Source organism: Engystomops pustulosus, chromosome 1, assembly GCF_040894005.1.
Source record: "Engystomops pustulosus chromosome 1, aEngPut4.maternal, whole genome shotgun sequence".
NCBI classification, from domain to species: domain Eukaryota; kingdom Metazoa; phylum Chordata; class Amphibia; order Anura; family Leptodactylidae; genus Engystomops; species Engystomops pustulosus.
This window is the reverse complement of record NC_092411.1, coordinates 249,698,797-249,721,133: the sequence shown is the minus strand read 5'-3', so window position 1 is coordinate 249,721,133 and position 22,337 is coordinate 249,698,797. Positions and strand designations below refer to the sequence as shown.

General features: G+C 42.3%; 1 protein-coding gene across 3 annotated transcripts in view; it reads left to right on the top strand.

Annotated features, from left to right (window-relative positions):
- The window catches only part of CRACD (capping protein inhibiting regulator of actin dynamics), a 110,482-nt gene that overhangs the window by 57,997 nt on the left and 30,148 nt on the right, over positions 1-22,337 (top strand). For 2 of the 3 annotated variants that reach the window (XM_072124044.1, XM_072124037.1), the window contains one exon: positions 1,343-1,520. Coding sequence is in view for 1 of the 3 variants with exons in the window: in XM_072124037.1 (XP_071980138.1) it covers positions 1,343-1,520 (178 nt within the window). In the remaining 2 variants the exon portion in view is untranslated. Of the gene's footprint in view, positions 1-1,342; positions 1,521-1,668; positions 1,802-22,337 lie in introns of those variants that run through there. The other variant, XM_072124053.1, reaches the window with a different exon arrangement.

Sequence of the window (22,337 nt, the reverse complement as noted above, 5' to 3'; positions counted from 1 at the left end):
GAAATAGTTTAGCTGAAAGAAAAATAATGATAGATTGCTGCAAATGAAAGGATATAAAACCTCTCGCTCCTTGATGATCCCATGGATTGAGGATGTAAGTCAGAAGCTCCAAAGGTCATCCATAACACCGGGAGGATTACCGCACTTTCACTTTTAATAAGGTAAGTTGCAATGGACAATCCTTATGAATGAAGATTATTATAATAAATTCCAATTTAAACAGTTTTTTAGCTCTGTTCAGACATAAAGCAATGGGAGATGGGGACCTTCATCCTATAGCTGCTGTGACTAGAAAGGTGATTGTTTCTGACTTCCTCTTATCACTTCTATGGGTGTTCAAAAAGCAGCAGACCATGCTCAAAGGTTGTATACAAGCAGTTTTGACCATCCAAAGATGTTGTAGATGTTGGAGTTATGTGTGAAAAGATGACATTCCAAGATTGTAGCTGTACTTCGAGCACTTCTGCAGTCTACAAACACTGCCTTGTAAGCTCCTCCCCTCTGTTGTAAGCATTAGAGACCTGTTACTGCTCTTTCTCACCAAAGGGGCTATGCAGCAGTACAGAGAGGAAATCTCAAACCACAGTGCACTGGAAAGGTCTAAGTCCAGCTACAATCTTGGAATATGATTGTAATTTTCACGGTCCTGCTGCTATTAACAACACACAGAAAAATCTGGTTATACAGATCTCCAGGGTCAATACCTAACACTGTGGATTGATTATGTATTTCTATGGTCTTCAGCTTTGTAATATGAATTCAAACATAATTTGGGATCAATGGCAAGAGCTTTGGTACCTGTTATCCCTCGCTGTTTGGAAAACACAATAGAGAACTTTCTTTTTTTTTAATCAAAACTTTTTATTGAACATTTTTAAACATTTTTATATACAAATAAACCCCCCCCCCTCCTGTGCAGACAAACTATAGAGAACTTTCAATGAAAACTCAACTTGGCACATCCTCTTCTCCCGCTTCATCTAATGGATTTCCTATGGAGAACACTGCAGCATAAGGGCATCTACTCACCTTACTTTACAGGAATGACATACCATTGTTATTGTCCTGTGCAGATCGCTGTGTGCAGTGGAGTGCGCTCGGATATACTCACTGAGCAGCTGGGGAGGGACAATGTTATGATTTGGAAATCTGTGTTTATTAACGCATGACTTTATAATCCCAGTTCTGCTTCGGCGGCAATGTAAGACATTCACTCCGAGCCCTTGTTTGCTCATACTCCTGCTTATTGCACTTTGACTTTGTCCTATCTTATTGGTGGTTATTCTGCGGCCATGCCTTAGTGCTGGCAATCCTGATAATACTGTGTATTTTCTCTCTGCAGAGAAGAAGAGGACTGGCAAGTTTCAACCTCTAAAGAAGCTTTTTGGTAAGAAGAAGAAGAAAACTTCCTCACTTCATTTTCAAGAAGGGAATCTAAAGCCCAGCCGGTCTATTGGCAGTGTGTGCAGTAACCCAGCCTCAGCCTTGTCCTCTGATGAAGATGTATGTGATGATCTGAGGTTAGCAACAAATTATTGCATTATTTACACCACGCTTGTGCATAGTGATGATACGGGATGGACGAAATAGGCATAATTCCCCAAACTGTGACTCATGAGGAACCAGTAGGACGGGTCTGTGAAACAGGTGCAATAGAGGTAGAGGTAGCAGTACTTAGTGATCAGAAGACTGGATAGAACTGCTGGACAAATTGCTGGGGATGAGAGACTACTATAAGGATCCAAGATCTTAAAAGTCACTGGACTTGTCATCATGGGGGATAAGATCCCAGGATTCAGAGGTAATCTTTCCCCCCTTTAAAGTTTTGCAAAACTTATGCAAAATAAATTAATTGTAATTCAGTGAACTGAACTGCATTTTAATATGACATCCTATAAGATCCTAAGTCCAGCAATAATTGCACCAAAAATAACCCTATTTGTCTTACAATATATTGGTTAACTGGTTAGACACTGCCTTGTTTGGGGGGAGTTTAGCTTATAAAGGGAAAGGGCGGAGCTTATGACCTAACACCACACGCCCCCCCCCCCCCCCAAAAAAAAAAATTCCAAAAACTTTTTGGAGGACTTTTGGTCTTACAAGATGTAATGAATATGTGGTATAAATTTACACTAGACAGCAAACCTTATAATGCAGCACCATGTGGCAAAGATTTGGTCTTAGAAGATGTAATACATATAGGTGGTATAAATTTAGACTAGACACTCTATACATGCTTCAGATTTATCATAAACCACTGTTATGAATCTAGAACATCAAACACTATCCAGACTAAGTATGTCTAAGGAAATCAAATTATTGTAAATTGTCCCACAATTACAATCTATTAAGTAGACAGAGGAATTGGGGGTCTCACAATTATAACAAGGGGCCTCACACACTTCCAAGAAAGCGGGTCTTACTCCAACAACTTTGAATGAAACAATGACTGAATATGTTAGTTCATTGAGGGCTGCCGGAGATAGACACGGTACACCCCATGGTCACTGGTGGAACACCCTAAAATTAGATATCACCTATTGTGTGTAGATGTGATTCTTGATCCCCTTTAATATTTTCTTTGGGGAATTTGTCAAACTTTTATCTAATTATCCAATAAGCTATAGTATTTTATAATCTGTAGTAACAACTTACGTATTTTACTTAAATTATTGCAATATAAGTATAGGACAGGTAGTCCCCAGGTTATTTTATAGTTGTAACTCCAATCACATTTTTTTGGTCTCTGTGACAATTGGATTTTAAAAATGTTGGATTGTCATAAGAACCAGGATTAACAATAAAGCTTAATTATAGACACCTTTAATAACTGTTATAGCTGTTCAATGTAGCCTAAGGGTTACCAATTCCCAAGGTCCATAGGTAACTAGGGGTTGTCTGTAAGTTGGGTGTTCTTAAGTAGGGGGCCGCCTTTAATATGTTTTACAGATATATGCCTGTATCAACCAATGTATATCTTACATCTGTAAAGGAGGCTTTGATCAAGACCACTGTTCCTAATTCCACCTGGAGGAATAGAGCTCCACATAATGTTCTATGGTTGATTATACTTGTTCCGTGTCCAGCTTAATAATTTTAATTCTGAAGTGAAGGACATCGTACTGACATTGCACAAAATTTAGCCCACTTTAGAACTGGACATGCATACTAAGTAGGGACATGGCTATTTATCAATACTTTAAAGATGCTATGCTCAATGGGAGTGCTGATCCAAACGTGAACCTCTCATTGCAGTATTGTATTGTACAGTGATTTCCGCTCCGCTGTCTGTATCCCTGTATACACTAATGCTGACAGCAGCTTCCGCAGTCTTGTGCCTGCAGCATTTTCATTTCATTCACAGCAGTAAAGCACCTGCCTGTACACCCTCATAATAGTCATAAATACTGACCAAATCCGTAGCGTTATGCCAATGCTGTAAAAATAAGTATCTCAGCAAAATAACTATAAAGCAAAAAGAGGGTTCCAAAGAAGAAAATATAATGGAGACATTGGAAAATAATATCCTCTATAGTTTAGGATAAATTCTTATTTTTTGTGTAATTTTTAATGGTTCGTGACCGCCCACCGTGTATTCATAGCGCGCGGGGTCCCAATGCATAGAGAGGGCTCCTTAGCCGGTAAGTCTTTGCTGCATGTTGCACCAAAGCCTTACCGGCAACACCCTGGATCGGTGCTAACACCAATCGCAGGTGTTATCCCGTCGATCACTGCCGGCAAAGCTACCAGGGGCTTCAAAAAGATAGCGGTGCATGGGTGCCGCCATCTTGCTCAGGATCATCACTCCCCGTGACATCATTGGGGAGCGGCTATCAATCGCCATGACAGTCTCGGGTTTTCCAGGGTGAAAAATGTATTTGCAAATGAGGATAATATAGTTTTTGGAATTGTGCAATACATCATCTCTCCTGCAGGGGTGCTGCATGCAACTGATTTCTTTATCCTTTAGCAGCTGAAAATGTCTTGTGATCAGCACATTTTAATGAATGAGGAGGAAAATCTCCATATACTGCCACTGATCAGACAACCGAGGGTTAAATTATTAAAAAATTAATATTAAAAAACCTAAAAATTCAAATCACCCCCCTTTCCCTAGAACTAATATAAATATAAATAAACAGTAAAAATCATAAACACATTAAGTATCGAATCATCCGAAAATGCCTGATATATCAAAATATAATAACAGTTTTTCACCCGGTAACGGAAAATAGCGCCCAAAGTCGAAAATGGCACTTTTTTACCATTTTGAAAAATATAAAAAAATCAATAAAGAGTGATCAAAAGGTCCTACAGTCCTAAAAATTGAAAATGTCATCAAAAGTTACAAAAAATGACACTACCCACAGCTCCGTACAATGAAGTATGAAAAAGTTATTAGCGCCAGAAGACAGCAAAATAAAAAATAAAAAATTTGTACAGGAGGTTTTAATTTTTGTAAACGTATGAAAACATTATAAAACCTATACAAATTTGGTATCCCTGTAATTGCACCGACCAAAAGCAGACATGTCATTTGGGGTGCACAGTGAAAGACGTAAAATCGAAGCCCACAAGAAAACGCTGCAAATGCGGTTTTCACCATTTTTACTGGATTTGGAGTTTTTTTCCTGCTTCCCAGGCATGGAATATTCAATACCATCACTATGAAGTGTGATTTGGTACAGAGAAAACAAGCCATCACACAGCTCTTTACGTGTAAAAATAAAAAAGATATAGATTTTTGAAGATGGGGAGTGAAAAATGGAAATGAAAAAACACAAAGGGCCAGTCCTTAACCGATTAAACTTAAAGGATATCTACCATTTCTTTTTATGCATACCTTGAAAATACTGTATCGGCACTGATGCAGAAACATATCTTGTTTAATTCCTGAAATTAGTGGTTTTGCTAAAAAAAAAATTATAAAATTCAGGACTGTAGAAAAGCTGGGTGCAGGCTGACTACCATACATACATACCATACATTTCCACAAACACAGGATCTGTCTGAACTGCCCAGGCTGGACTAATCAACCTGAGCTGGATGACTCATACACAGCAGCGGGGTATGGGGCGGTGATTGATTACTTCTGCCTGTCAGGGACAACACAGTGATGACTTATTCTCAGCAGGACAAGGCTGGAGCAGTGCATAATTAGGGTAAGAGGAGAGACAGCAGCGACAGCCTCATTATCATAATTTTATAATAGTTTTTTCAACAAAACCATTCAGCTCAGGGATTAAACAAGAAATTTTTCTGCATCAGTGTAGCTAAAGCATTCTAAAGGTTTGTTTGGTTCATAGTGCATAAAAACAAATGGTAGATTCCTTTAAAGAGGACCTGTCACCCTTAAAAACAGCACTAGGAGCTGCTTACTAAGGTAAGCAGCTCCCAGTGCTACAACAGTCCCAGCAGGGCTACACTGCTAGCGTTATCAGAAACCTTTAGTAAGCAGCTCCTAGTGCCGTTTTTATGGGTGACAGGTCCACTTTAAGCATGAACCAAAGTCAAGCTAACATAAGAGTACAACAATTATAGTCATAGTGATAATAATTTGGCATTATTCAGCCAAATAGTCAAAGGACTGTTGAGGAGTGTATTGTCCATCAGTGATAAAGATGGTCTGTGTATGCGTTCCTTACAGATCTATAACATATGATAACTGTTACCTCTCCAACTCAAATTGGTGGGAAAAAGAACAAACTACCAGGAAAAACCCTCCGAAACACAAGGGGGCAGATTTATCAAGCAGTCTGAAAGTCAGAATATTTCCAGCTGCCCATGGCAACCAATCACAGCTCAGCTTTCATTTCACCAGTGCTCATGAATATTTTAAAGGGGAGCTGTGATTGGTTGCCATGGGCAATTGGAAATATTCTGACTTTCAGACTGCTTGATAAATCTGCCCCAAAGAGTACAGTTTTAAACTAAGGACCCCTGCGCTGAAAGACAACTATATCAACTACTGAACCTCCAATTTGCTACTAAATAGGAATCATCTTCTTACAAACAACATCTTTTATACTGCTGCTGGCAAGGATCACTGGCCAACAGTGAATTCTGCTGTGGGGAAGTTGTGTCCACCAAAACACGGTCAAACAACATATCTATCATATCCATACTCATCCGACATACTCATGAGGACACAACCATGTTGCTGAAAATTTTGGATAAAAACATTCTTCAAACCCAGTCCGCAGATTGTCAATCTTCTATAGAGAACTACATATAATAGAAAGGATGGGTGTAGCACAGCCACAAATTGTTTATGAGCCAATGCACAAATGCCAACACGAAAGCAATACAAGAAAAAAGAATGCATTCAAAGGCTCTTGTATAGTGCAAAAATAATCAAAGTTTATTAGACAACTGACAAATGTTCAAAAAGTACACACATTTAAAATCATTTAAAAACTCTATATACATGAGATCATACAGTCACTTGGTGTAGTGAATCTGTAAACTACCCCCCGACCAACACAAGGTGAGTGATACAAGGCCAACCTGACTGACCAGCAGTAGAAAGATGCTCAATTGCTGAATGCAAATAAACAGAAACAGGTCCCCTAACCTATCCAAACATGTGAGAAGCCAAATGGCAGCCTCGGGCTCCAAGCCAAATGCAAAAGGTATATTGTGACCGGATAAGCATGAAGAAAGCATAAATGGAGACCAAGAAGGGGACTCTGAAAGCGGCGGCAGACCTGAGAGCAGTGAAGGAAAGCTCAGGTGGACGGGGGTGACGGGCTTTCTTCTATAGAGAACTGTCATAGCAAATTCAGTGGGATTTCCTTTTATAAGATTTAGGTGCTTATTTACTAAGGGTCCTGCGGCCGCATTTTCGTCTGTTTTCCTGACTTTTCGGGGATCGCGACGGGGTTTGTGTCGCATGCAAAATCATTTTGTGTCGCAAAATGGGGGGGGGGGGTCATTGGACAATCTGACGGATTCGGACTAAGCGCAGGATTTAACATTTAAATTTGTGTCGCAAGCCATACATTTACATGCAGCGGGAAGAAGAAGGTGAACTCCGGCGGACCTGAGCGGAGAAGCAACACATGCAGGAAATTGGGCGCACGATCTTCATGAATCGCGGCAGAGTTCATCCTCGTCGGACAGTCCGGATCGGGGATCGCTCACGGACTGAGTAAGTAAATGTGCCCCTTAGTGCTTTAATTATCCTCCCTGGCCAATCACAGTCATGGCTAGTAGTTAGGGGTGTCATTTTGCACGGCTGCAAATTCGGTGATGTCTGTGTCATGGGGAACGCACTCGAACCCCGGAGAGATCCCACTCATCTCTGGCGATGAGCACAGATTCAGGTTATAGAAATTTCTCTTTGATATTATAGGGGAACCCAAATAGAGGACGCCCCAACAATCAAGCATAAATTACCTCTCCACTGAATAGGAGATAAATGTTAAATCAAGAAACGTTTAAGCTTTTTAAGACTTAAAGCAAAACTTGGCATCTTCTTGTGACACAAATAATATCTGTTGTTTATCAGGTTGTATGTATCATGCTTCATGTGATTGGGCTGAGGACTAGCTATGGCTTCCTCTCTTCATACCATCTAGAATTGATGTCACCTGTCGAGATTACCATGGGTGAATTGAGTAGTCACATATGCCATGCTTCTGCTATGTGCGCTCTTTTTATGGTTTATGGTATTTGAATATTTTCTATTAGCATAAGCAATTTTGAAGAGTAAGTATAATGCAATGTAGAAAGCCTCTAGGATAATCAAGTTCTTGGCTGGTTATATAATTATGTGTATTATTATGCAGATATATTCACCTGCAAAATATGACTCTTGAACAACCTAGAGTCCAGCTGTTCCTGCAGTCTCTTCTCATCCCCTGTAGAATTTTGGGAAATGTAAACCGAGAGTAAATAATTCTATTAATTGGATGATATATTCTCACCTCTCTAACCTTTCTCATATAATTGAAGCAGTCATATACATAATATGCAATAATAAAGGCCTTTAAAGGGGTTTTCCCACTAATTCAAGTTAGAGATGTATGGAGCAGAACCGTCATGTGCGGCTGTCTGCTCCATTACTCTCATGGAGTGACGAAGGGTCCGACTGATATAAGTGGGATCCATGAGACCCCTCGTTTTCATTATCTGTGGGGGTCTCATCACTGAGACGCCAATGATCAGCAAGTTAGGCCCTATGCTGTGGGTAGGGTCTAATTTAAAAAGAACCTTTAATTAATTAGTATTTTATTGCATGAAATACAATAGAAAAACAGAACTTAATATTGCATTTGGTACAGTATTGGTGCAATTACAGAGGTCAGACTTTCCTTGTATTTCTTGACCACGTTTGCACACAATGAAGCAAGGATTTTAGCTCCTGCATACAGATCTTCTCCCGATCTTTCAGGTAGCATGGGAGAGCATTTATTATCGGCTTTCGATCAGTGTTTGGGCAGCCTTTTTTGGGGCGTTTTTGGATGTAGCTGCGCCTTGTTGCACCACATATTTTTTAGCGCACAATTAGACCAACAGAAAGCAAGTCTAACAACTTCTAAACCCCTTCATGAATGTAGTGTGACATTTCTGATGTTCATTTATTGTTCTTACGGTTCGCCAAATACATTAGGGGTTGGCCACTTTATCGCATGTATTTTGTAATGTGTGTGTTAGGATATTAGGCAATTTACCAATATACATCTATTAATAGTTCTGCTCCGCTTTCTTGATATGTAAAGTGAAGCCTCCTGTCTTTTACCTCATCACCAAGAGATTCCTACCCATAAAATGGCCACAGATGGAGGGTCGTGTGATCTCTAACGGGTGATTGTTCATGGACAGATAGAGATCACATGACCCTCCATCTGCGGCCATTTTATGGGTAGGAATCTCTTGGTGATGAGGTAAAAGACAGGAGGCTTCACTTTACATCAAGAAAGCAGCAGAACTATTAATATATGTATATTGGTAAATTACCTAATATCCTGCCCCCCCTCCCCCACACACACATTACAATAAATATGAGGTAAAGTGGCCAACCCCTTGCACCAATATAACATCACAGTGCAAATCACCGCTAAAATCGGGCACCAAAACAACTAGTGGTAAAAATAATGAATGCCCCCATTAATAATAATAATAATCTTTATAGAGCCATCAAATTCCGTAGCGCTTTACAAATCATAGGGGACATATACATATATATTACATTACAAAGAGCAAACAGTCATATGGAACAATATTGAGTTTCTGCTCCCTCCAAAGATTTTCAATTGGGTTCAGCACTGGAGACTGGCTCCTGGACCTCCATAGTTGCCCTGGTTGTGTGTTTTGGGTCGTTGTCACACTGGAAGAAAAAGCCACAACCCATCTTTAATGCTGAGGGAAGGAGATTAGCCAAAATCCATGATACATGACCCCAACCATCCTCCTTTCAATATGTCCTATCTTCCTGTCCCCTTTGCAGAAAACACCTACAAATTATGATGTTTCCACCCCAATGCTTCATGAGACAGCATTCTTGGGGTTGTATTCATCCTATTACTCCAAAAACAGTAATTGGCGTTGATCCTCTGACCACACAACCTTCTCCCATGCATCGTCAGGGTCATAGACAGACATTTGCTGGCATGAGCAGGGGGACTTTGTGTGCCCTGCAGGATTTTAATTCATGGTGGGGTAGTTTGTTACTAAGGCCTCAATCACACAACCATCTAGGGGACATATATATTTTAACGACCCGATATAAGTCCCCCATAGACAATAATGGCCGCGCTCATCCCTCCTCTTTTACAGCCCGCCGCCGTACGGGCATACGTCCGGGTGGGCATACGTCGGGTATATTTTTCTGTGAATGTAACCTAACAGCAATTTTTGTGGTCCTGACGTAGCTCACTTCAGGTCCTTCTCACCAAGCTGCTGGCCTTTTGTCCTGTAGACAGTCTTGTGCAGGTCTATAATTTTGTCCCTGGTTTTGGCTATGGTGGAGGCTACTTAAGGAAAAAAGAATTGGTCAGAAAGAGTTAGACTTCTTGCTCATTGATAGGGGATCACATATTTATTGATGTAAAAAAATGGAAGTTCAATTTTTAAAATTCATACAATGTGACTTTCTGGATTCTCTGTTTCACAATTGAGATGCCCCTATGATACAAATTACAGACCTCGCTATTATTTGTAGGTGGGAAAACATTTTGCCCACTGCATCCAGTTGTTATCCAGCAGTTCCTTCTAGGCGGGATGATCTTCTATGGATACAACATCCCTCATTAGACACCACCCTTCGTGCCTATTGCTAATTAGGACCATCTTGTATATTGTCATAGAAACAGGGCTGCGGCATATGCATAATTACGTATTCCTGATTTTCAGAACAAATCAATCTTTTATCATTACTTGAGTAATTACCCGGTATTAGTTTAACGTTTTAACAGAGATTGCTTGGCAGGCAACCAAGAATGACAGTAGATAATTCATTATGTCCCTCTCTTTAGCTGAGCGATGCAGTCTCCAATTTCATTACATTTCAACCTTTTAGAAACAAAGGCATCTCCTGGCATGTCTTAGCACCATGTGGACACTTCTCCTGGGGGGCACTTACATGACAAACCCTAAAATCTGGTGCAGTCAGTAAGGTCTTTTCTATTTCCATTTTAGAAAAATAGGATTTTACTGTACTGGGGATGACATCGTGAAAGTCATCTGTGATGTGTGTGTAAGCCTGGATTACAAGGATTATTACATTTTTTTCTGCAGTTATGAGTAAGGCAAGACCCCTCCAACATAGCTGGCAGAGCGGTGGGGGGGCAAATCTGATATTGATCATTTATCGCAAGAAGACATTTATCAGATAATAATCCTTGTAAGGCAGTAATTGCGATTATTTCACCTTTCACGCCATCTCCACTCCAAGTAGGTATGGTGGGATGCGAAAGGGTTGTAGGCCATGGAAGAGTGGGTCAGCGCCTGCCCACTTGCCACAACCTGCAATCATTCAGGCCTGAAAAGTCATAAGCTATATGCTAACACAGCCGCATGCCAGCTACATCAGGAAACTAGAGCCACAGCGGGAAAGGTGATAAATGTCCCAAAAAGTCTTTAATTGTTAGCCTTTTTCCCCTATTGGAATACAAATTCACGTATCAACATCCGGAAATAGGATCTCAGCTGAAGAATGAATTGTTTAGGCCAGATCCATTGAAGAAAGCCACCATTTTCCTCTAGATAAAAGTGGAGGAACAATATGGACAAACAGGGGTCTATGTATACAGCAATGTGTTGTGGTAGAGATGGCTGACTGGTTTACATTGTTAAACATTGCAACCAACCCCCGGCCTTAGCCTAGGGTATACTATGGAAGGTCCCCAGTGACATCACTGTCCAGTAGTATAAGGATAGTGATGTCACTGGAGGAAACACCTGAAGACAAAAAATGTTTTCACTCTTAGGGTACATTCACATGATGATGTGTCCGCCCTGCCGTAGTACAGCGGACACACGTCGTCGCCAGAGAGAGGAGGAGGGGGTGAACGCTGCTCAACCCCGCCCCCTCTCCATAGCAATATAGATGCATGGTGCCATATTCTAGGGAAAGATAGGACATGTTCTATCTTTCTCATGGCTACAAATGGTACAATGCCACACGTGTGCTTCACCGTACCGCTCCCGTGCCGCGCCGTTTGCCAATTGCCATCTATGGGGGAAGTATATTCGCTGTATATACGCCAGCCGTCGATACACACCCCCATAGTGTGAATTTAGCCTTAATCTTGTTTTCCTGAAGTGGAGGACAGGACAACATATCCCACTCTGTGAGCATACAGTGGGATACGTCCTAGCCCTACAGCCTAGGGACATAACTTTACAACAGAGGACAAAGCGTGAGTGGCGTTTGATGGGATAGTGTAACAGAAGGACAGAATATGTTTCTTATATTCTGTAATGATTCTCCATTTAACAGAAGCATTTTAATCATGGGAAAAAGAGAGTATGAGAGAGACAATCTGAGTTGTATTGTTATATATTAGTGATATATGAAGAAATAATCGCTCCAGGTAGATATGAATGAATACAACTTGACCGAATCATAATAAACTAAGAGCGAGGTGCAAATAAATGAATCATTCATGTAATATATGCGCAGTACCTGCCCGTAGCTGGCAAGCACCATGCATTGTACTTATGCCACACACCCTCTGTGTACATCTGTGACTACATTGTTTGTTCAGTCACTTCTGGAGATATTAGATGGATGTTCTCCACCCTGGTGTTACAGATGCCATGCGGTATCAGTCATCAGCAGTAACATAGCAATGAACTATATATGGCCATGACTGAAGTAAAAGGAGAGGTGGGAGAATATGACTAGTTTTTATTATGAGATTTGCAATGTTTGAGGCATTTCAGTCATGTACAAGTATTAACCATAAAACATGTAAGGTTTTTTGTAAAGGCTATGGACATTTTTTACAAGAAAAATCTAAATATGGTGTTTTACTTATCATCATACTTTTATGTTATCATTTCCAAAATGCTGTGGTACGTTCCCCACCAGCGGTCACAAGTTCTCCGCTCTATCACACATTCATTAGTCTGCCCTGCCCCTCACGTCTTCATTCACCATACATAACTACTATGTAAATATATAATATCAGGAGATTCTGCCCTCTTTCCTTTGTTATACATAGACTGAGACAGACATGTTTGTCTAAAGATTGAGATTTTTAATACTGACATGGGAAAGCTGGGCAGTGAGTAATACACAAAAATTGGAGGGTACATAGCCAAGGTTGGGGGTGAGAATGAGAGAGGAATTGATCTGTATCAGACTGTATCTGACTGTATCGTACAGTAGTGCAGTAGTGAGTTTTGTTAAACTGAGCTATCTGATGTAAGATGAGAGGGGGTGTGGCTGAGGGAGGTGTACAGCAGTAGTGAGTTGTGTTAGACTGTGCTATATGCTGTGAGATGAGAGGGGGTGTGGCTGAGGGAGGTATACAGCAGTAGTGAGTTGTGTTAGACTGTGCTATATGCTGTGAGATGAGAGGGGGTGTGGCTGAGGGAGGTATACAGCAGTAGTGAGTTGTGTTAGACTGTGCTATATGCTGTGAGATGAGAGGGGGTGTGGCTGAGGGAGGTATTCAGGAGTAGTGAGTTGTGTTAGACTGTGCTATATACTGTGAGATGAGAGGGGGTGTGGCTGAGGGAGGTATACAGCAGTAGTGAGTTGTGTTAGACTGTGCTATATGCTGTGAGATAAGAGGGGGTGTGGCTGAGGGAGGTATACAGCAGTAGTGATCTCTGTTATACTGAGGCTGTGAGATGATTTTGAAAACTCCACCATACAAATAGCCATCCATACAAATGGCATTTTACAATTAGTAGGGAAATTTTAATACATTCATATTGGTTAAACTGTTTAAGCCTCTTCATTAATACAATAGTCAAGAAGAAAAAAATAACAAAGGTACATAACCTTTAAGGTGTGCTGTGAGTTTTCGTTTTGGCCGCATGATATGAGCTACGAGAATTTCACTCTTGGAAATCTATTTCTAAATGACATGAATCTTGTTTCTCTATAACAATTACCTACAAGGCACAGATTTTTCTTTTTTGTTCCAGATGGAAGAAAGATCCCTTTGTCTTTTAAGGCTGATGTCAAACAGAAGATACACATAGCGTAGTACAGTCGTGGCATTAGATGTTACTAAATTTTATTTGCATTCAGTGGCTAAATCCTTCCGGGCAAAGTGATCAATCAAGCAGACTTTTAAGCTGCAGCATGTGATATAATGCTGCAGGGTAACCCCACAGCTTTCTATGTATAGATCGGAGGCAACGTGAGTCCTGAATAAATCTCCTGCAGGTCTTGGGTGAAATAGCTTCCACAGATTACCATTTTCTGGATAATTTTTTTTCCCCAAAGTTTTTATTATACAAAAAGGCTATTTTCTACCCATGAATACATGTAGAAATCTATTATTTTGAGGACTACATCTTTTTAATTCTTTGTTCATATCTGCAATTTTCCACTTCATGAAAGGTCCTATAGTTAGTTTGATCAATTACATATCTCTTTAGGGCAAAATAACTAACAATAATTAATGAAAATAACTGGTCGCACTTCATGGTTCCTAGTTACATCTGTAGTTATTTATAATTAAATATATCCCCTTTTTTACCTATAAATGTAGCTATGTAAATACAGGGATTACTCCCTATTACCTTGTATAATGGCTGAATCTATGCTGATCTTTAATATGTTCTGTATGTGCACTGAAAAATATTGCTGAATACATTTATACTTGGAGGAAAGGCTGTATTCAGAAGAACTTAGAGGAAGACATAATACAGACCTGCCAAATGTTAATTACTCCTTACTACACAGGTGCATTGTATGAGCCCTGTATTTTTATACATTGTGTTCTCTTGGCTCCGAGACATTGAAAAGGGTATTGCTATAGTAGCTGCCGGTAATTGCCTGTAGATATAGCCAAAAGAAGTCACCGTGTTACAGAAATATCAGGATTAGCACAAGATTAAAGGCTATGAAAAAAGGTAAAAGAACATTGTATAGAATTAATATTAAAGGAGTTATAAAGGAGAATCAGGAAATATGAAATTGATAACGATAAGAAAGACATTTTCTAGATACACCCAACTTACAGACGACTCCTAGTTACATAGGACCTCTGGATGTTGGTAATTTACTGTACTTTAGCCTTAGGCTACAATAAAAAGCTGTAACAGTTATCGAAGGTGTCTGTAATGAAGCTTTATTGTTAATCCTGGTTCTTATGATAATCCAACATTTTTAAAATCCAGTTGTCACAGAGACCAAAGGAATTTTGACTGGGGTTACAATTATAAAATATACAGTTCCGACTTACATACAAATTCAACTTAAGAACAAATCTACAAAACCCAGGGATTGTCTGTACAGAAATATGGAAAAATTTTAGCTTTTAGGATAATGGTTCAATAGGAATAATTTTCTATATGTGATGACAGAATCTGAAAAGACTAAAAATAAGTCCTGCGAGACAGATCCACAGGTATGAGGGAAGTTTATCTGGCAGAAAATTGCATTTATGGAGCCCGGGGTCGGTACGTTGAGCACTCTGAATAAAGATTTAAACAGGTAGAGATTGATGTATCTGGTGACTGGGCTGCAATGGTGTACAAATCAGAAACTGTTCAGCTTGATTGGCCGCTGGCTGTAGGGGGTGTGCAGGGGCAGGTCAGGAACGCCCCATGCCGGCCTACTCCTCCACAAGCTGAGCCCACCTTCATGCCCCTCAACCCCCACTTGGCATGGAACTGGCATAAAGGGCATAACAATGCCTGTTGTTTTACAATGTATGACAATTATTTCAGCGCGTGTGCACTAGAAAGCTATCGTACATGCCGTGATAAATATCGGCTTTAGAAAAAGGGAACCTGTCAGTGGACAGTTGACTTAATAATCAGCCACCAGTATGTTTTAAAACAGTTAAACACGTTACAGGTTATGTTTGTTTCATGGTCAAGTGTGGTGATATCTTAATGAACTTAGAAGTCACATGCAAATTGGATGTATAAAGTCAGAGAGGTGGAGAGCTCAGCACTGAAGTCAAGTCCTCCTCACCTGAGAATGTCCCCTTCACTACAATTGAGGGACAGCACTAACCAGGTCTCTTGAGGTGTGGTAAAAGACGTGGGAAAGAGCTTGACTTTGCTAAACTCTCCACCTCCCTGACTTAATACAACCAATTTACATCTTACTTCAAAGTAGATTTTCTGGATGATGTCACTTCACTGGGTCATGAAAGAAACATGATTTGAAAGGTGGTAATCGGTTTCACAACACATTGGTAGTGATTTATTAGATCAATTTCTGCTGACAGATTCCCTTTAAGTGCAAAGATTTTAGCCAGGAAACGTCTCCTTCTATTTAGATTCCACACTTCGTTTTGGTTTACATACATGCAAACGTGCATATCTACAAACCACGCATATCTACAAACCACTAGAGATGAGTGAACATGCTCGTCCGAGCTTGATGCTCGGTCGAGCATTAGGGTACTCGAAACTGCTCGTTGCTCGGACGAATACTTCGCCCGCTCGAGAAAATGGCAGCTCCCGCCGTTTTGCTTTTTGGCGGCCAGAAACAGAGCCAATCACAAGCCAGGAGACTCTGCACTCCACCCAGCATGACGTGGTACCCTTACACGTCGATAGCAGTGGTTGGCTGGCCAGATCAGGTGACCCTGGGATAGACTAGCCGCTGCCCGCGCTGCTCGGATCATTCTGTGTCTGGATGCCGCTAGGGAGAGAGCTGCTGCTGCTCAGGGAAAGCGTTAGGGTGTTCTATTAGCTTACTGTTAGGCAGGAGTGATTCTACAAGAACCCAACAGCCCTTCTTAGGGCTACAATAACGTTCTACTTTTTTTATTTTAATTTGCATCTAGTACCATTTTGTGAGGAATTAGCAGGGGGACTTGCTACCGTTGTGTTTAGCTCTTAGTGGCACACATATCCATAGCAAAGACCGAAGTGGGAAAATTTAGTAGGGGTTGGATTTCAATTAGGCACTAACTCAGTGTCATCTCATCTGGCATAGTAGTGTGCTTTGATACTTGGCTAGAAAATAGCCATAGGAGAATACAAAGAGCTTACTTACGCATACAGTAGCGTTCTATATATTTGATTTCTGGTTGATCTGCTGGTGGCTGTACTTTCTGCAGTGCATGTACTAGCCAATTCTGAGCAATTTGTAGTGAGACTTGCGACCGCTGTGTTCTGCGCTTAGTGACGCACATATCCATAGCAAAGACCGAAGTGGGAAAATTTAGTAGGGGTTGGATTTCAATTAGGCACTAACTCAGTGTCATCTCATCTGGCATAGTAGTGTGCTTTGATACTTGGCTAGAAAATAGCCATAGGAGAATACAAAGAGCTTACTTACGCATACAGTAGCGTTCTATATATTTGATTTCTGGTTGATCTGCTGGTGGCTGTACTTTCTGCAGTGCATGTACTAGCCAATTCTGAGCAATTTGTAGTGAGACTTGCGACCGCTGTGTTCTGCGCTTAGTGACGCACATATCCATAGCAAAGACCGAAGTGGGAAAATTTAGTAGGGGTTGGATTTCAATTAGGCACTAACTCAGTGTCATCTCATCTGGCATAGTAGTGTGCTTTGATACTTGGCTAGAAAATAGCCATAGGAGAATACAAAGAGCTTACTTACGCATACAGTAGCGTTCTATATATTTGATTTCTGGTTGATCTGCTGGTGGCTGTACTTTCTGCAGTGCATGTACTAGCCAATTCTGAGCAATTTGTAGTGAGACTTGCGACCGCTGTGTTCTGCGCTTAGTGACGCACATATCCATAGCAAAGACCGAAGTGGGAAAATTTAGTAGGGGTTGGATTTCAATTAGGCACTAACTCAGTGTCATCTCATCTGGCATAGTAGTGTGCTTTGATACTTGGCTAGAAAATAGCCATAGGAGAATACAAAGAGCTTACTTACGCATACAGTAGCGTTCTATATATTTGATTTCTGGTTGATCTGCTGGTGGCTGTACTTTCTGCAGTGCATGTACTAGCCAATTCTGAGCAATTTGTAGTGAGACTTGCGACCGCTGTGTTCTGCGCTTAGTGACACACATATCCATAGCAAAGACCGAAGTGGGAAAATTTAGAAGGGGTTGGATTTCAATTAGGCACTAACTCAGTGTCATCTCATCTGGCATAGTAGTGTGCTTTGATACTTGGCTAGAAAATAGCCATAGGAGAATACAAAGAGCTTACTTACGCATACAGTAGCGTTCTATATATTTGATTTCTGGTTGATCTGCTGGTGGCTGTACTTTCTGCAGTGCATGTACTAGCCAATTCTGAGCAATTTGTAGTGAGACTTGCGACCGCTGTGTTCTGCGCTTAGTGACGCACATATCCATAGCAAAGACCGAAGTGGGAAAATTTAGTAGGGGTTGGATTTCAATTAGGCACTAACTCAGTGTCATCTCATCTGGCATAGTAGTGTGCTTTGATACTTGGCTAGAAAATAGCCATAGGAGAATACAAAGAGCTTACTTACGCCTACAGTAGCGTTCTATATATTTGATTTCTGGTTGATCTGCTGGTGGCTGTACTTTCTGCAGTGCATATACTAGCCAATTCTGAGCAATTTGTAGTGAGACTTGCGACTGCTGTGTTCTGCGCTTAGTGACGCACATATCCATAGCAAAGACCGAAGTGGGAAAATTTAGTAGGGGTTGGATTTCAATTAGGCACTAACTCAGTGTCATCTCATCTGGCATAGTAGTGTGCTTTGATACTTGGCTAGAAAATAGCCATAGGAGAATACAAAGAGCTTACTTACGCCTACAGTAGCGTTCTATATATTTGATTTCTGGTTGATCTGCTGGTGGCTGTACTTTCTGCAGTGCATGTACTAGCCAATTCTGAGCAATTTGTAGTGAGACTTGCGACCGCTGTGTTCTGCGCTTAGTGACGCACATATCCATAGCAAAGACCGAAGTGGGAAAATTTAGTAGGGGTTGGATTTCAATTAGGCACTAACTCAGTGTCATCTCATCTGGCATAGTAGTGTGCTTTGATACTTGGCTAGAAAATAGCCATAGCAATAGGATAGCATTGTTTGGTTTTAAAAACTCAAAAAAAAACAAAAAACACAAAAAAAAGTTAAAAAAAAAATAAAGTTATAACTCTCATTTTAAAAATGTTTAACCCGAGGGCTAGGGGTAGAGGACGAGGGCGGGGACGTGGGCGTCCAACTACTGCAGGGGTCAGAGGCCGTGGTCCTGGGCGGGGTGAGACACCACCTGCTGATGAGGGAGCAGGGGAACGCCGCAGAGCTACACTCCCTAGGTTCATGTCTGAAGTTACTGGGACTCGTGGTAGAGCACTGTTGAGGCCAGAACAGTGCGAACAGGTGATGTCGTGGATTGCTGACAATGCTTCGAGCAATTTGTCCACCACCAGTCAGTCTTCCACGCAGTCCACCCATGTCACCGAAATCGCCACTCCTCCAGCTCCTGCACCTCAGCCTCCTCCCCCCCAGTCTGCCCCCTCCCAGGAAAATTTGGCATTTGAACCGGCATACTCTGAGGAACTGTTTTCTGGACCCTTCCCACAGTCACAAACCACTTGTCCGGTTGCTGCTGAGCAATTTTCCGATGCCCAGGTTTTCCACCAGTCACAGTCTGTGGGTGATGATGACCTTCTTGACGTAGTGGAAGTGTGTAAAGAGGTGTCCGACGATGAGGAGACACGGTTGTCAGACAGTGGGGAAGTTGTTGTCAGGGCAGGAAGTCCGAGGGGGGAGCAGACTGAGGGATCGGAGGATGATGAGGTGACAGACCCAAGCTGGGTTGAGAGGCCGGGTGAACACAGTGCTTCTGAGACGGAGGAGAGTCCTCGACCAGAACAGGTTGGAAGAGGCAGTGGTGGGGCCAGACGGAGAGGCAGGGCCAGAGCTGGTGCATCAGCGCCAAATGTGTCAACTAGTGAAGCTCCCGTGGCGAGGGCTCTTGCGGCGAGGGCTAGATCTTCAGAAGTCTGGAGGTTCTTTAAGGAAACACCGGATGACCGACGGACTGTGGTGTGCAACATTTGCCAAACCAGGCTCAGCAGGGGTTCCACCACTACTAGCTTAACTACCACCAGTATGCGCAGGCATATGAATGCTAAACACCCCACTCAGTGGCAACAAGCCCGTTCACCTCCGGCCGTGCACACCACTGCTCCTTCCCCTGTGTCAGCTGCTAGTCAGCCCCCTGCCCAGGACCCTGCCACAAAAACCCCATCGTCGCCTCCACGATCCTCCACAGCATCCACCAGCGTTCAGCTCTCCATACCCCAGACGCTGGAGCGGAAACGCAAATATAGTGCAACCCACCCGCACGCCCAAGCCCTTAATGTGCACATTTCCAGATTGCTAAGCCTGGAGATGCTGCCCTATAGGCTAGTAGAGACCGAGGCCTTTCGCAGCCTCATGACGGCGGCCGCCCCTCGGTATTCGGTCCCCAGCCGCCACTACTTTTCCCGATGTGCCGTCCCAGCCCTGCACCAGCACGTGTCAGACAACATAATCCGTGCCCTGACCAACGCCGTTTCTGACAAGGTCCACCTGACCACGGACACGTGGACGAGTGCTGCCGGGCAGGGCCACTATATATCTCTGACGGCACATTGGGTTAACTTGGTGCAGGCTGGGACCGAGTCTGACCCTGGGGCTGGTCATATACTGCCGACGCAGAGAATTGCGGGGCCTACCTCGGTCCAGGTCTCAAAGGCCTACTATACCTCCTCCCACCCCTCCTCCACCTCCTCCTCCTCCGAATTACCATCCGTGGGCATGGCGCCATCAGTCGGTAGCTCTAGGCACAGCAGCAGTGCCGTCGCTAAGCGACAGCAGGCGGTGCTGAAACTGCTGAGCCTAGGCGATAAAAGGCACACCGCCCAAGAGCTATTACAGGGCATTCCACATCAAAGTTGTTAACTTTGTCGCCACCCTGCTGTGTAATCCACAAAATATACTTGCAAACTTTTACCATTTAGGGATATTATTTCAGCGCTTCTTGCGCATCTGTTTACATTCCCCTCACCCGCCATATCCTAAACTTATAAGAACGCTACTACACTTGATCTTATACAAAAGGTTCTTAGAAGTGCTGTTTGGGGAGTAGCCTAGAGACAGGGGCTTGGATTGGCAAAAGCTCGCCTGGCTGCAGAGCGCCAGCTCCATCCCAAGATCCAACTAACATAGTTGCAGCACCTTTAATCTACTACTAGTTCACTGCCTCCATAATAATAATAATAATAATCTTTATTTATATAGCGTCATCATATTCTGTAGCGCTTTACAAATCATAGGAAACAAATACAAATGTAATGTAACAGAGCACAACATTTGTATGGAACAACAGGAGTGAGGTCCCTGCTCGCCAGAGCTTACGGTTTATGAAGATGACGGGGTAACACGAGGTAAAAGAATATTTAATGGTCAAGCCATTCTTCTTAGGGAATAGAAAAAAATATAATAAATGGAATTGCTGTCGCTTGAACCACTCAGCCGTCATCTTATATACCAGGTCCAGGGTGAATGGGACTGCAGAGAAGTCTGGTGCCTGTTGGTTGCTGGATAACAGATGGGAGGACGACACAGGACGGGTTAGTAGAAGAGTTAAAACTTCATGCAGTTAATGAGTGTTATAGGCTTGCCTAAAGAAATGGGTTTTAAGAGCACGTTTGAAACTTTGGAGGTTAGGTATTAGTCTGATAGTCCAGGGCAGAGCATTCCATAGAATTGGTGCAGCTCTAGAGAAGTCTTGGAGACGCGAGTGGGAGGTCCGCACTAGGGTAGAGGTTAATCTAAGATCACTGGCGGATCTAAGAGCACGGGTTGGGCGATAGACTGAGATAAGAGAGGAGAGGTAGGGGGGTGCAGCATTATACAGAGCTTTATGGATGAGGGTTATTATTATTTTAAACTGTATTCGAAAGGAGACTGGCAGCCAGTGCAGCGACTGGCATGAACTGTAGGCATACATGGTCCCCTTATCAAACGAGCTGTGTCAGGCAGAATTTTGGGTTGTTTTCATGGCTTCCATGTTAACTTTGTCGCCACCCTGCTGTGTAATCCACAAAATATACTGGCAAACTTTTATCATGTACCGATATTATTTGAGCGCTTCTTGCTCACCTCCTTTGGTTCCTCTCTGACACCCATTGGTTTGAAGCCTGAGTCCAATTAGGGTATGTCGCCATGCCACTCTCTAGCCTGCTGCCGCTGCCTCTGCCTCTGCATGCCGTCCCCTATAGTGTCAGGGTCAATTATTGGATGTTTTAGATGCTATCTAGCTTCATTCTGTCACTCTGTCATGGCCATGCTGTTGCCCATAATTTTGGCATAATGGTGCGATTAAGCAGCCTCAGAGGCATCCATGCATGCTGCCCCTGCTGTTTCCTGTCCATTTCCGTGGTGTTTCCATCCTTTTCTGAGGTTCCCAGGTGTTTGGCCAAGCTTCCCTGTGCAGAGCCTTGGTCCCCTTGAAAAATGCTCGAGTCTCCCATTGACTTCAATGGGGTTCGTTATTCGAGACGAGCACTCGAGCATCGGGAAAAGTTCGTCTCGAATAACGAGTACCCGAGCATTTTAGTGTTCGCTCATCTCTACAAACCACGCATATCTACAAACCACGCACATCTACAAACCATGCATATCTACAAACCCTACATATCTACAAACCATACATATCTACAACCTACAATAACCGGTATACAGTAGACGTTCAGGATTGTGTCTGTGTTTTATAAACCTGTAGTTCAACTGAATTGGT